This window comes from Pelophylax lessonae (assembly GCF_965119305.1).
Source record: "Pelophylax lessonae genome assembly, chromosome: 2".
Taxonomy (NCBI): Eukaryota; Metazoa; Chordata; class Amphibia; order Anura; family Ranidae; genus Pelophylax; species Pelophylax lessonae.
Window position 1 is genome coordinate 19,273,687 of NC_138769.1, and position 16,391 is coordinate 19,290,077.

A 16,391-nucleotide genomic window follows, 5' to 3' on the forward strand; every position below is an offset into this window, starting at 1 on the left:
ACCTGTCACTGCCTATTACTGTCACATCCCCCAATCCCTCCATAAAGAGTACCTGTCACTGCCTATTACTGTCACATCCCCCCCCCAATCCCTCCATAAAGAGTACCTGTCACTGCCTATTACTGTCACATCCCCCAATCCCTCCATAAAGAGTACCTGTCACTGCCTATTACTGTCACACCCCCCCCCCCCCCCAATCCCTCCATAAAGAGTACCTGTCACTGCCTATTACTGTCACATCCCCCAATCCCTCCATAAAGAGTACCTGTCACTGCCTATTACTGTCACATTCCCCCCCCCCCCCCAATCCCTCCACGAAGAGTACCTGTCACTGCCTATTACTGTCACATCCCCCCCAATCCCTCCATAAAGAGTACCTGTCACTGCCTATTACTGTCACATCCCCCCCCCCCCCCGTATCCCTCCATAAAGAGTACCTGTCACTGCCTATTACTGTCACATCCCCCACCCCCGATCCCTCCATAAAGAGTACCTGTCACTGCCTATTACTGTCACCCCCCCGGATCCCTCCATAAAGAGTACCTGTCACTGCCTATTACTGTCACATCCCCCCCCCCCCCCGGATCCCTCCAGAAAGAGTACCTGTCACTGCCTATTACTGTCACATCCCCCCGCCCCCCGGATCCCTCCATAAAGAGTACCTGTCACTGCCTATTACTGTCACATCCCCCCCCCCCCCCCGTATCCCTCCATAAAGAGTACCTGTCACTGCCTATTACTGTCACCCCCCCCGGATCCCTCCATAAAGAGTACCTGTCACTGCCTATTACTATCACATCCCCCCCCCCCCCCCCGGATCCCTCCAGAAAGAGTACCTGTCACTGCCTATTACTATCACATCCCCCCCCCCCCCGGATCCCTCCAGAAAGAGTACCTCTCACTGCCTATTACTGTCACATTCCCCCCCCCCCTCGGATCCCTCCATAAAGAGTACCTGTCACTGCCTATTACTGTCACATCCCCCAATCCCTCCATAAAGAGTACCTGTCACTGCCTATTACTGTCACATCCCCCAATCCCTCCATAAAGAGTACCTGTCACTGCCTATTACTGTCACATCCCCCCCAATCCCTCCATAAAGAGTACCTGTCACTGCCTATTACTGTCACAAGGGATGTTTACATTCCTTCTAAAAGCAAAAAAAGTGATCAGATTTTTTTTAAAGGGACAGTGTAAAAATAAAAAATAAATAAAATAAATAAGAAAAAAATGTTTTTTTAAAGAGCCCCTGTCCCCGTGAGCTTGCGCGCCAAAGAAAACACATACGTAAGTCGCGCCCGTTTTAAATTTATTACACCAGTGTTCAAACCACACATGAGGTATCGTGGCAATAGTTATAGTGAGAGCAATAATTCTAGAACTACACCTCCTCTGTAACTCTAAACTGGTAACCATTAAAAAAACACGGAAGTCATGTCATGACATCACTTCCGGGTACTCGGCGTCAGATTAAAAAAGACAGCATTCAAAACAGCTTTTAAGTGCAAAGGAGGGGTTTGGGGTCTTTTAGACTCCCAGATCCCTCCACAACAGTACCTGAAAAGTAATAAAAAAAAAAAGAAAAAAAAATTTTTTTTAAATATACGAAAATATCGGCGGTTACGCGATGACCAAAATATCGGTGTTGGCAATGAAAAACGATATCGGTCGATCACTACTTAAAATCCATACCAGACCGAAAGGGCCTGGTATGGTTTGGGGAGTAACTCCATACTGTTATTTTGGGGGGTTTTTTTAGCAACGCTGGCTCTTTTGTTTACATGCTGCTGTCAGCGGGGAATCCTCGGTGACACCAGGGATGACTCATCATTGTTAGGAAGCTAGCGGGTGCCGATCCCTTAACAACCCATGACTCATCCCTGCTGCTGACAGCCGGGATGAGTCACTGGTAAGGAAGCCGTTAAAATGGCAGATGCTTAAAAACAAAGTACAAAACACTAAATAGAAAAAAAAAAAGGGGCGCATAAAAATTGTGTGACAAAATGCCCCCCAAAAATGTCTGGAGTTGTACTTCTCTCACTGTTTTGATTTCTAATATGCCCCCTAACATACACACAAGAGAATCTACAGATTTGTATTGGAAATATGGAACAGCAAGAACATAAAACTAATAATATTCCCTGCTTGTTGTTTTTTTGCAGTATTTTCTCTACTCGTTCCCAGAAGGAGTGGACTCCGTGGTTGTCAAGGTTCATTCACCGAACACCTATCCCTGCACTGTGGTGTCTGTCCAGGATATTGCAGTAAGTAGCTGGTAGGCTTAGGTGGAGGTGATCTCCTCTCATCTCTATACAGTACATATATTTTATTTGTCTATTTGACGTTATTCCTGTCACTTTTTTTTTTTTTTGGTGTGATCATAACTAAAACAAAAAATAACAGTTGTTTACAAAGCTCACAATAGCTGGAGCTCAGATTACGCACAAAGCTGAAGAGGAATTACCTCTGTTCCTGTAACAATCCAGATGCAACCAGTGGTGTATTTTGGTTTTGTGCTGCCCTAGGCAAGACTAAAATTGGGCGCCCCCTCCTATGTAAATTTGCCCCACTCCTTCCTTTTTAACGGACGTGACTCCCTCCAAAATTTAAGGACTACAAGTCCCAGCATGAACCCCTAAAATCTCACGAGAGGGGGGGGGGAGGGGTGGGAGAGAGAGGGGGTGGGTGAGGGAGGGAGAGAGAGGGGGGATGAGATAGGGTGAGGGAGGGAGAGAGAGGGGGGATGAGAGAGGGGGGTGGGTGAGAGAGAGAGAGAGGGGGATGAGAGAGAGAGAGAGAGGGGGGGTGAGAGAGGGGGTGAGAGAGATAGAGGGGGGGTGAGAGAGAGGGGGGATGAGAGAGAGAGGGGGGGAATGAGAGAGAGAGGGGGGGAATGAGAGGATGAGAGAGAGAGAAAGAGAGGGGGGAATGAGAGAGAGAGAAGAGGGGTGAGAGAGAGAGAAGAGGGGGGGGTGAGAAAGAGAGGAGGGGGGGTGAGAGAGGCGGCTCTAGCAACCAGTGACCAATAGAGTCTCAGGTGGAGGGGGGGGCAGCATTACATACATATATATATATATATATATATATATATATATATATATAAAATATTTTTTTGTTTTGTTTTTTAGCAGAGGCCCTAGGGAATAAAATATCGGTTGTTGCAACTTTATATGTCACACGGTATTTGCGCAGCAATTTTTGCGAACGCTGCTTTTGGCAAAAAAATACAATTCCTTGAATTAAAAAAAAAAACAAAACACTAAAGATAGCCCGATTTTGTATAATGTGAAATATGATGTTATGCTGGGTAAATAGCAGTGGCGGCCCGTCCATTGGGGACGCAGGGGTGCCACCCCCCCTATCCATACGTCCGGCCCCCTAATCTACATGCAGGGCGCCAGACGCACGGATTCCAATGGGGGTTTTCTTTTTTTTTTGAAGCACGCGATTAGAGCCAGAGGCTCTAATAGGCTTCAAAAAAGGGTGGGCTTGGGGCGCAGAGCACTGTGCCCTGAGCCCACCCAGCTGTGTGACAATAGCGAATGAATATTTGCTATTATCACACTGATTCTCCTCACAGCCAATCAGGAAAGCCTGAGACCTGTTTCCCGATTGGCCGAAAGGAGAGGCTATGCTATTGGCCAAGGAGGAGGAGGAGGGAGGAGACGCAGGGGAAGCTGCCGCTGCCGGGAGAAGCAGCCGCCGCTGCCTACCCTCCATGTCAGTCCAGGGGGAGTGAGCCGGGGACGGGGGGGAGGGTATGGTGTGCGAGTTGGTGTGGTCTGGGGGGGGGGGTACGGTGTTGTCCATCTTCAGCCAACCTCCCCCCCCCCCCCCCCCGGCCCATGGAGCACCAGCCGCCACTGGTAAATAGATACCTAATATGTCATGCTTTAAAATTGCGCACGCTTGTGGAATTGCGCCAAGCTTCAGTACCTAAAAAATCTCCGTAGGCGACGCTTTAAAATCTTTTACAGGTTACCAGTTTAGAGGTACAGAGAAGGGCTAGTGCTAGAATTATTGCTCTCATTCTAACCTTCGTGGCGATACCTCACATGTGTGGTTTGAATGTCGTTTACATATGCAGGCGCAATGTATGTATGTGTTAGCTTCTGTTTGTGAGTACGCAGGAAAAGGGGCGCTTTAAAGCAACCCCACACATGAATGGTCTCAGGATGCTTTACTGTTGGCATGACACAGGACTCTGCCTGAAAACCTATTGTCCTTGCCTATTGCCTGTAGAAACGTATCTGCTGCTTTCCTCTGTCTAGAAACTTGAGTGTTGCTTGCCTACTGCCTTCCTCAACCCCTGCATAGAAACTTGACTATCCTTGCCTGCTGCCCCTAGAAACTTGTCTGCCGCCTGCCTTGACCTCTGCCTAGAATCATAACTATTCTTGCCTGCCATCTGCCTCAACCTCTGTCTAAAAAGTTGACTATCCTTTAACTGCCACCTACATCAACCCACCTAGAAACCTGACTATCCTTGCCTGCCTTTCTCGACCTATGCCTAGACACATGACAATTCTTGCCTGCCGCTTGGCGCAACCCTTTCCTAGATACTTGATTATCCTTGCCTGCCTCAACCACTGCCTAGAAACTTGACTATCCTTGCCTGCCTTTCTTGACCTATTCCTAGACACATGACAATTCTTACCTGCTGCTTGGTGCAACCTTTTTCTGAATATTTGATTATCCTTGCCTGCCTCAACCACTGCCTAGAAACTTGACTATCCTAGCCTGCTGCCCCTAGAAACTTGTCTGCTGCCTGCCTTTGACCTCTGCCTAGAAGCATAACTATTCTTGCCTGCCATCTGCCTCAACCTCTGTCTAAAAAGTTGACTATCCTTTAACTGCCACCTACATCAACCCATCTAGAAACTTGACTATCCTTGCCTGCTTTTCTTGACCTATGGCTAGACAAATGATAATTCTTGCCTGCCGCTTGGTGCAACCCTTTCCTAGATAATTGATTATTCTTGCCTGCCTCAACCACTGCCTAGAAACTTGACTATCCTTGCCTGCTGCCCCTAGAAACTTGTCTGCCGTCTGCCTTCGACCTCTGCCTAGAAGCATAACTATTCTTGCCTGCCACCTACCTCTGTCTAAAAAGTTGACTATCCTTTAACTGCCATCTACATCAACCCATCTAGAAACTTGACTATCCTTGCCTGCCTTTCTTGACCTATGGCAAGACAAATGATAATTCTTGCCTGCCGCTTGGTGCAACCCTTTCCTAGATACTTGATTATCCTTGCCTGCCTCAACCACTGCCTAGAAACTTGACTATACTTGCTTGCCTTCTGACTCAACCTCTGCTTAGAAACATGACAATCCATGCCGTTCCCCTTGCCTCAACCTCTGCCTAGACACATGAGAATCCATGCCTTGCCTGTCTTTCTTGACCTATGCCTAGACACTTGACAATTCTTCCCCACGGCTTGGCGCTACCTTTTCCTAATTACTTGATTATCCTTGCCTGCCTCAACCACTGCCTAGAAACTTGACTATCCTTGCTTGCTGCCTGCCTCAACCTCTGTCTATAAACTTTACTATCCTTTACCTGCCACCTATATTAACCTGCCTAGAAACTTGACGATCCTTGCCTGCCTCCTGACTCGACCTCTGCCTAGACACATGACAATCCGTGCCGTTCCGCTTGCCTCGACCTCTGCCTAGAAACTTTACCATCCTTTACCTGCCACCTACGTTAACCTGCCTAGAAACTTGACGATCCTTGCCTGCCTCCTGACTCGACCTCTGCCTAGATACATGACAATCCATGCCGTTCCCCTTGCCTCAACCTCTGCCTAGACACATGAGAATCCATGCCTTGCCTGTCTTTCTTGACCTATGCCTAGACACTTGACAATTCTTCCCCACGGCTTGGCGCTACCTTTTCCTAATTACTTGATTATCCTTGCCTGCCTCAACCACTGCCTAGAAACTTGACTATCCTTGCTTGCTGCCTGCCTCAACCTCTGTCTATAAACTTTACTATCCTTTACCTGCCACCTATATTAACCTGCCTAGAAACTTGACGATCCTTGCCTGCCTCCTGACTCGACCTCTGCCTAGACACATGACAATCCGTGCCGTTCCGCTTGCCTCGACCTCTGCCTAGAAACTTTACCATCCTTTACCTGCCACCTACGTTAACCTGCCTAGAAACTTGACGATCCTTGCTTGCCTTCTGACTCAACCTCTGCCTAGACACATGACAATCCATGCCGTTCCGCTTTCCTCAACCTCTGCCTAGTCACATGACAATCCATGCCTGCTGCTTGCCTCAACCTCTGGCTTGAAACTTAATTATTGTATACTGGCTGCCCCAACCTCTGCCTAGACACATGAGAATCCATGCCTTGCCTGTCTCTCTTGACCTATGCCTAGACACTTGACAATTCTTCCCCACGGCTTGGCGCAACCACTGCCTAGAAACTTGACTATCTTTGCCTGCTGCCTGCCTCAACCTCTGTCTAGAAACTTTACTATCCTTTACCTGCCACCTACATTAACCTGCCTAGAAACTTGACGAATCCTTGCCTGCCTTCTGACTCGACCTCTGCCTAGACACATGGCAATCCGTGCCATTCCGCTTGCTTCAACCTCTGTCTAGAAACTTTATTATCCTTTACCTGCCACCTATGTTAACCTGCCTAGAAATTTGACGATCCTTGCCTGTCTCCTGACTCAACCTCTGCCTAGACACATGAAAATCCATGCCGTTCCGCTTTCCTCAACCTCTGCCTAGACACATGACAATCCATGCCTGCTGCTTGCCTCAACCTCTGGCTTGAAACTTAATTAGTGTATACTGGCTGCCCCAACCTCTCCCTACAAATACGCAGCCTTCCTCAACTTGAACTTGGCCAATCTGCTTGCTGTCTTTCCAACTCCTCGTTGTAACTTCCCTGTTCCTGCTAGCCAATGGTAGGGCGATGGTGGGCCACAACCTGGTTGCATCTCACAGCAAAGTAGCCTACAGTCACTAGGGTTACCGACCCATTGTCCTTTGCAGGGTGCACTGGTGAAGACCAAGAAGCCAGTTAGACTCCTCACCGGTGAGCCAATGCCACCTGTCCATTGGTCAATGATCATTTTGACAATTTTTGGTTAAGATTCTTTCCTTCATTCTTTATGTTGCAAGCCTTCATACTTTCTGCTTTGTTTTTTATTTTTTCATTTCAGTCTTTTTTACAAACAATGTAAAAAATAACCTTCCCTTGAGCTTTATACTGAAAACATAAAACCATCTCACTGTACAGAGTTATTTGACCGCACAGCGTTAATTGGAGATGTGATGCAGTGTGCAGCTTTTTGCTCTTGGCCAGCAATATAGAACAGTCCATCGCTCAGCAGGCGGACTTGGCTCCAGCAGCCGTCAGGAAATTAGAGAGTCAGCGGGAAGACAGGAATTGTGGATGGCCTGCGGATTCTGCAGTAATGATGAGGAAATCGTCCACTGAGGGGGGTAATAAATTGCTGGCCTCCAGGACCTAGGGTCACTTGTAGTTCAGCACCCGTAGAGCGCTACAATACTCCGCTCTGATTTAGAAACCGAATAAAGCATTTGTTTTGTTATTTCTGAAAAAAAGGAAAATGACCCCCATGCCTATTATAATGGAATTGTTCGATCCATCCAAGCACTCAATTTTCCAATAAAAAATGTCCCTGGTGGAATCATTATCTTTCGATCGATTCTGTTTGAAAAGAAGTGAAGAGGCAAACAGGGAAATTTCTGATTTTGATAAGAAGGTTTATTTATACATCTGGGAAGATTATTCTCTTCCCTTAATTTGTCCCAATTTACTCACCTTTGCTGGACAGCGGCCCTAAATGTCAGCAAAGGCTGCAAAAAAGCAACTATGACCAATGCACAGATGGTAGTACAATTATTGACCAAAATTTCAAAAGGATGGTGTGGGTCAGGGGGTGTCTAATCCACAGGCCACATGCAGCCTGGGCATGCCTGGAAGGATGCTATGCAAGCATAGAAGCCACAGCAGCCGGCAGGAACAAGCTAGGCTTGAATGGAGGGATGCTGGGGATGCCATGCAAGCATAGCAGCCACGATGGTTGGCACTGAGAATCCAGGCATGGCTGGAGGGATACCAGGGCTGCTGTTTTTGTAATGGCACCGGCAGCAGTGAAAACAAGGACTCCTGATAGCCCCAGGCAATTAAAGGCCACATTGTAGAAGAAAACAAAGAGCAAGTAGTAATTATTTGGTTCCTCAGACCAGTGGGTGGGACTTTGAGGCAAAAAAGAAATTAAACAAGAGTAATATGCGTTTTGACATTTATCATAAAACAAGGTTTATCATAAAACAATATTTAGCATGTACAAGACATGAAAATGTAAAGTGCTGGATGGGTGAGAGGCCCATCCGTGATGGTGCACGAAAGAAAAAGGAGAGTGACACTGTGATAATCGGTGACTTTTTAGAGACGCTAGATCCTGCCATCCATTGATGTTGGATGTTTGCAGAATGCGTTTCCACCCAACGCGTTTCGGCTGTGCCTTTTTCAAGGATTTTCACCATATCTATATAAAGATATTTAGTCTTTGTTAGTGTCAATCGAAGATTTTTGAGCAATTTTATTAGTATAGTTTTAAAGTCTTAGCTTACATTGAATTTTTTTGTGTGCAGTTACTTGATCGGTTGTGGAGGAGCCCCCTCTTGTTTCCCAAAGCAACCACAAGATCCCAAAGGGGGAGAGGAGTGGCGGTAACGTTTGATTCTGAAAGGCCAAACAATTATAAATGGCATATGGTGTAAGTAAGTGTACAGCCCTTTGGGTTTGCAAAGTTATACTCACAGGGTCCAGATATTGCTGGTTTTCCAAAAGTGAGTGCCCTTGGTTCTGTAGGCTGTCCCTGGAATTATATAGATATTTGGATTAACCATATATGTCCAGATTAACATCTGGACATATATGGTTAATCCAAATATCTATATAATTCCAGGGACAGCCTACAGAACCAAGGGCACTCACTTTTGGAAAACCAGCAATATCTGGACCCTGTGAGTATAACTTTGCAAACCCAAAGGGCTGTACACTTACTTACACCATATGCCATTTATAATTGTTTGGCCTTTCAGAATCAAATGTTACCGCCACTCCTCTCCCCCTTTGGGATCTTGTGGTTGCTTTGGGAAACAAGAGGGGGCTCCTCCACAACCGATCAAGTAACTGCACACAAAAAAATTCAATGTAAGCTAAGACTTTAAAACTATACTAATAAAATTGCTCAAAAATCTTCGATTGACACTAACAAAGACTAAATATCTTTATATAGATATGGTGAAAATCCTTGAAAAAGGCACAGCCGAAACGCGTTGGATGGAAACGCATTCTGCAAACATCCAACATCAATGGATGGCAGGATCTAGCGTCTCTAAAAAGTCACCGATTATCACAGTGTCACTCTCCTTTTTCTTTCGTGCACCATCACGGATGGGCCTCTCACCCATCCAGCACTTTACATTTTCATGTCTTGTACATGCTAAATATTGTTTTATGATAAACCTTGTTTTATGATAAACGTCAAAACGCATATTACTCTTGTTTAATTTCTTTTTTGCCTCAAAGTCCCACCCACTGGTCTGAGGAACCAAATAATTACTACTTGTTCTAATTAGGGATGTTGGCACCAATACAATACACAAACCTATTCTAAACTTCGGTTTTCTAGAGCTCAACCCAAATCGCGAAAACAAAGAGCAGAGCGCTGAGGTCAGTATCAAATAAAAAAAAAACACTTTAATAAAATAAGCAGCACACTTACATTGAAGTTAGCATGAAACAGCATGGATAGGGACCAATGGGCCAAGGGACTTTGCACTTCTCCTAGGGAAAGTTCCAATGGACCAAGGTACTTTGCACTTCTCCTAGGGAAAGTTCCAATGGGCCAAAGGACTTTGCACTTCTCCTAGGGAACGTTCCAATGGACCAAGGTACTTTGCACTTCTCCTAGGGAAAGTTTTAATGGGCCAAATGACTTTGCACTTCTCCTAGGGAACGTTCCAATGGACCAAGGTACTTTGCACTTCTCCTAGTTAAAGTTCCAATGGACCAAGGTACTTTGCACTTCTCCTAGGGAAAGTTCCAATGGACCAAGGGACTTTGCACTTCTCCTAGGGAAAGTTCCAATGGGCCAAGGGACTTTGCTCTTCTCCTAGGGAAAGTTCCAATGGGTCAAGGGATTTTGCACTTCTCCTAGGGAAAGTTCCAATGGACCAAGGTACTTTGCACTTCTACTAGGGAAAGTTCCAATGGACCAAGGTACTTTGCACTTCTCCTAGGGAAAATTCCAATGGACCAAGGTCCTTTGCACTTCTCCTAGGGAAAGTTCCAATGGACCAAGGGACTTTGCACTTCTCCTAGGGAAAGTTCCAATGGACCAAGGGACTTTGCACTTCTCCTATGGAAAGTTCCAATGGACCAAAGGACTTTGCACTTCTCCTAGTGAAAGTTACAATGGACCAAGGGACTTTGCACTTCTCCTATGGAAAGTTCCAATGGACCAAGGTACTTTGCACTTCTCCTAGGAGCGCTCTATATATTGTGTACTTGTACACTCTTTGAAGTAAATGCCACATGGCTGGATCTAGGGGGTGCCAGGGAGGGCTGAGAGGTTGTGGGCGGGGGGCTTTGAGGGGTGTAAAATTTGACCCGGCTAAAAGGTAATCCGCTGATGGCTGAGGTGAGATGAAGGATGACATAAAGCCATCAAATTTGCATCTGGACTTTTAGCTTGTGGTGTGATGCATCAATCTTCAATCCATAGACTCAAACAGCATGCATCTATAAATAGTGCAATAATTGATCTGGCAAAAAGGTAATCAGCTGACGATTTTCAGACCCCTTCCAAGAAATCTGCTTTGATTAAGATTTCATGTTAGTCCATAAAAAATTACCAGTCTAAGCATACAGTATCTCACAAAAGTGAGTACACCCCTCACATCTTTGTAAATATTTTATTCTATCTTTTCATGTGACAACACTGAAGAAATGACACTTTGCTACAATGTAAAGTAGTGAGTGTACAGCTTGTATAACAGTGTAAATGTTCTGTCCCCTCAAAATAACTCAACACACAGCCATTAATGTCTAAACCGCTGGCAACAAAAGTGAGTACACCCCTAAGTGGAAATGTCCAAATTGGGCCCAAAGTGTCAATATTTTGTGTGGCCGCCATTATTTTCCAGCACTGCCTTAACCCTCTTGGGCATGGAGATCACCAGAGCTTCACAGGTTGCTACTGGAGACCTCTTCCACTCCTCCATGATGACATCACGGAGCTTTTGGATGTTAGAGACCTTGCACCCCTCCACCTTCCATTTGAGGATGCCCCACAGATGCTCAATAGGGTTTAGGTCTGGAGACATGCTTGGCCAGTCCATCACCTTTACCCTCAGCTCCTTTAGCAAGGCAGTGGTCGTCTTGGAGGTGTTTGGGGTCGTTATGTTGTAATACTGCCCTGTGGCCCAGTCTCTGAAGGGAGGGGATCATGCTCTGCTTCAGAAAGTCACAGTACATGTTGACATTCATGGTTCCCTCAATGAACTGTAGCTCCCCAGTGCTGGCAGCACTCATGCAGCCCCAGACCAGGACACTTCCACCACCATGCTTGTCTGTAGGCAAGACACACTTGTCTTTGTACTCCTTACCTGATTGCCGTCACACACGCTTGACACCATCTGAACCAAATACGTTTATCTTGGTCTCATCAGACCACAGGACATGGTTCCAGTAATCCATGTCCCTAGTCTGCTTGTCTTCAGCAAACTGTTTGCAGGCTTTCTTGTGCATCATCTTTAGAAGAGGCTTCCCTCTCGGATGACAGCCATGCAGACCAATTTGATGCAGTGTGCGGTGTATGGTCTGAGCACTGACAGGCTGATCCCCCCACCCCTTCAACCTCTGCAGCAATGCTGGCAGCACTCATACGTCTATTTCCCAAAGACAACCTCTGGATATGACGCTGAGCACGTGCACTCAACTTCTTTGGTTGACCATGGTGAGGCCTGTTCTGAGTGGAACCTGTCCTGTTAAACCACTGTATGGTCTTGCCCACCGTGCTGCAGCTCAGTTTCAGGGTCTTGGCAATCTTCTTATAGCCTAGGCCATCTTTATGTAGAGCAACAATTCTTTTTTTCAGATCCTCAGAGAGTTCTTTGCCATGAGGTGCCATGTTGAACTTCCAGTGACCAGTATGAGAGAGCGAGAGCGATAACACCAAATTTAACACACCTGCTCCCCATTCACACTTGAGACCTTGTAACACTAACGAGTCACATGACACCGGGGAGGGAAAATGGCTAATTGGGCCCTTTTTAGACATTTTTACTTTTGTTGCCAGCAGTTTAAACATTAATGGCTGTGTGTTGAGTTATTTTGAGGGGACAGCAAATTTACACTGTTATACAAGCTGTACACTCACTACTTTACATTGTAGCAAAGTGTCATTTCTTCAGTGTTGTCACATGAAAAGATAGAATAAAATATTTACAAAAATGTGAGGGGTGTACTCACTTTTGTGAGATACTGTATGTCCGCCACGCTGGACCTGGTACCTCAAGAGCTGCTGGAGCTCGGTTTGCACACAGACCATCTCCTGATAATCTTCTCTCCTCTCTTCCAGTGTCCTGTCTATGATCAAGACCATAATGTGGAATTTAATGGCATCTACCAGTCTATGACAAAGAAGGCGGCTATTACCATCCAGGTAAGGGGTCCTTTGGTTCTATACCTGACTTTCTGCCCCAGTGACCACACAGGAAGTCCCAGAGGGCAGTGAAGACATGATTGAAGCTCAGCACCTTCTCCAGTCTCTCCAACCAAAGGGTTTTGACTAGAGTTTGCTTTAAAGTATAACTAGGGATGGGTTAACCTGCCAGGGTTCCGTTTTTTTACGATGAACCCCATTGAAGTCAATGGTGGGTGAATCTTTAATTCAAGCCATTTGTCAAACAAAAGGCTTGAGAAGCTGGGCACTGCCATGGGGGACGTGTACCAGCCCAGTGCCAAAATGAATGAAGGAAAACCTATATCTCCCTACACAGAACGGTCAGCTCTTCCTAACCGCTCCAACCATACTGCCAATATGGCTGCTGGAAGCCCAGCCTTTTATAGATAGTGGGTGGGGTTTTATAGATAATGGGTGGGGTTTTCCATCTGACAACGGGTGCATTTTCATGTGTGGAAAAATTTCTAGGTGCCACAACACCATGCGATTCAGTGCAGCCGATCAGGGAATTCTTTTGAGCATTTTTCGCATGTAGAGCAGCCCATTAAAATGAATAGGCTGCCCTTCACTGGATGTGAGGAAACTCGTGCCGATGATGCCAACGGAGCCTTAGTGATCATGCACAATTTCGCTTGAAAACGCTGCATTTACAGGTGTTTGAGCTTTTTATTCTATGTGTCTGTGCCAGTGATTTTCACCCTTTTTTTCAGTGAAGGCACCCTTTAGAATTGTGCACAGTCCCGGGGCACACCGGTGTGGCGTGCGCACTTTCTTGCACATTCCTACATGTCACATTTTTAAATGGGCTGCTCTTTACATGTGAGACACACAAAAAGGGTGTCAGCATGAGTTTTAAAATTGGGCAGCACCAAAATGCCTGATACCGTGGTACCATGCCTTTTTGCAGGGGCAAACGTACGTGCATTTGCTGGATGCATGGGGGTATCATTAGGAATTATGGCACCCATGCACATCTGCAAAAGGCAAATCCCCCCTCCTAGCACAACCCCCTTCTGCCACTAATGCCCCCCCCAAATCCCCCCTGCTAGCACAACCCCCTTCCCCCCTTCTGTCACTAATGCCCCTCAAATCCCCCCTGCTAGCACAACCCCCTTCCCCCTTCTGTCACTAATGCCCCTCAAATCCCCCCTCCTAGCACAACCCCCTTCCCCCTTCTGCCACTAATGCCCCCCAAATCCCCCCTGCTAGCACAACCCCCTTCCCCCCTTCTGTCACTAATGCCCCTCAAATCCCCCCTGCTAGCACAACCCCCTTCCCCCTTCTGTCACTAATGCCCCTCAAATCCCCCCTGCTAGCACAACCCCCTTCCCCCTTCTGTCACTAATGCCCCTCAAATCCCCCCTCCTAGCACAACCCCCTTCCCCCCTTCTGCCACTAATGCCCCCCAAATCCCCCCTGCTAGCACAACCCCCTTCCCCCCTTCTGTCACTAATGCCCCTCAAATCCCCCCTGCTAGCACAACCCCCTTCCCCCTTCTGTCACTAATGCCCTTCAAATCCCCCCTGCTAGCACAACCCCCTTCCCCCTTCTGTCACTAATGCCCCTCAAATCCCCCCTGCTAGCACAACCCCCTTCCCCCTTCTGTCACTAATGCCCCTCAAATCCCCCCTCCTAGCACAACCCCCTTCCCCCTTCTGTCACTAATGCCCCTCAAATCCTCCCTCCTAGCACAAAGCCTCCCCCAAATTCCCACTCCTTACACAAACCAACCACCTAATCCCAAATCTCCCCTCCTAGCACAAACCCCCTGCTCCCAAATTTCTCCTACTAACACAAACTGACCTCACACTCTCCAATCCCCCCTTCCAGCACCCCCCCTACAAATCCCCCCTCCTAAGACAACCCCCTTCTCCCTTCTGCCACAAATGCCCCCCAAACCCCCCCTTCTAGCAAAATCCCCTTCCCCCCTTCTGCCACTAATGCCCTCCCAAATCCCCCTTCTGCCACTAATGCCCCCCAAATCCCCCCTTCTGCCACTAACGCGCCCACCCCCCCCCCAAATCTCCCCTCCTAGCACAACCCCCTTCTCCCCATCTGCCACTAATGCCCCCCAAATCCCCCCATCTGCCACAAACGCGCCCCCCCCCCCAATCTCCCCTCCTAGCACAACCACCTTCCCCCCTTCTGCCACTAATGCCCCCCAAATCCCCCCTAATAGCACAACCCCCTTCCCCCTTCTGTCACTAATGCCCCTCAAATCCCCCCTCCTAGCACAAAGCCTCCCCCAAATTCCCACTCCTTACACAAACCAACCACCCAATCCCAAATCTCCCCTCCTAACACAACCGCCCAAATCCCCCCTCCTAAAACAAACACCCTGCTCCCAAATTTCTCCTACTAACACAAACTGACCTCACACTCTCAAATCCCCCCTTCCAGCACCCCCCCTACAAATCCCCCCTCCTAGCACAACCCCCTTCCCCCCTTCTGCCACTAATGCCCTCCCAAATCCCCCCTTCTGCCACTAACGCGCCCCCCCCCCAAATCTCCCCTCCTAGCACAACCCCCTTCCCCCCTTCTGCCACTAATGCCCTCCCAAATCCCCCCTTCTGCCACTAACGCGCCCCCCCCCCCAAATCTCCCCTCCTAGCACAACCACCTTCCCCCCTTCTGCCACTAATGCCCCCCAAATCCCCCCTTATAGCGCAAAGCCCCCCAAATTCCCACTTCTAACACAAACTGACCCCCCCCCCACACTCCCACAGCCTGCACCTCCTCCCTGCTACTGGTATTGAACCCAAAACCATAAATGTAATATATTGGGGCTCACCAGTCATTAGATGTGGTTGCTGCATTTGTTTTCTATTTTTATTCTGTTTCCCTTTGCTTTCACCTGGTGATCTGGCCAGTAACGCCCCCCCCCCCCCCACACGCTCTGGATGAAGGAACACAGAAGACACCTTTGGACAGCAGCATTGTTTGGACAGCAGCAAATGTTTTATCCCAAAAGAAAAGAAAAGCTGCTTGCTCATTATAAACCGTGAGCTGGAGTTCAGCTTCGATTTGTTGGTGTAGATAAATCTGCTAGTTGCATCTAACACTCCCCTCCCCCCAGACTGACAATGCTACTGTCCAAAGGTGCTCCCTGTGCTTTGGGTGGGGGGTGGGGGGTGCTCTAATACAGGAGGAGTGTTACTGGCCAGATCACCAGGTGAAAACAGAGGGGAAAAAAGCCTAAAAATAGAAAACTAATGCAGCCATCACATCTATTGATTGGTAAGCTGCAATATATTACATATTATATTAAAATTCATACTTTTGGCCAAATAGTATATATTCTTTTATATATATGTGTATATGTGTATATATATTTTTTTCATCAGGTGGCAGCTTTTATCTTGTAGAATAAAGTCGTATGGAAATCTTTATTGTTCACTTTGATGTTCGGCTGACATTTGTTCTTCTTGTTCATCATACCAGAGGAAGAATTTCCCTAAAGGACGATTCTATATCGTGTTTGTCATCAAAGCGGAGGATTACGCCTGCGGAGGGTCAATCCCAGCAGCCACAGTCGGTAAGATGCTGCGCTCTGCTGGACAAACTGGGGAACTGCAGTTGTGGTTCCATCATTACTCTTCCAGCATATTGAAACTGGAGCAGTGCAGTGGAGACTT

General features: G+C 47.2%; 1 protein-coding gene across 2 annotated transcripts in view; it reads left to right on the top strand.

Moving 5' to 3' along the window:
• SIDT1 (SID1 transmembrane family member 1) overlaps nt 1-16,391 on the top strand; it is a 174,664-nt gene that overhangs the window by 109,420 nt on the left and 48,853 nt on the right. For both annotated transcript variants that reach the window (XM_082247262.1, XM_082247263.1), the window contains exons 6-8: nt 2,163-2,264; nt 12,652-12,735; nt 16,198-16,291. In XM_082247262.1, the coding sequence (XP_082103388.1) occupies nt 2,163-2,264; nt 12,652-12,735; nt 16,198-16,291 (280 nt within the window). The remainder of the gene's footprint in view (nt 1-2,162; nt 2,265-12,651; nt 12,736-16,197; nt 16,292-16,391) is intronic.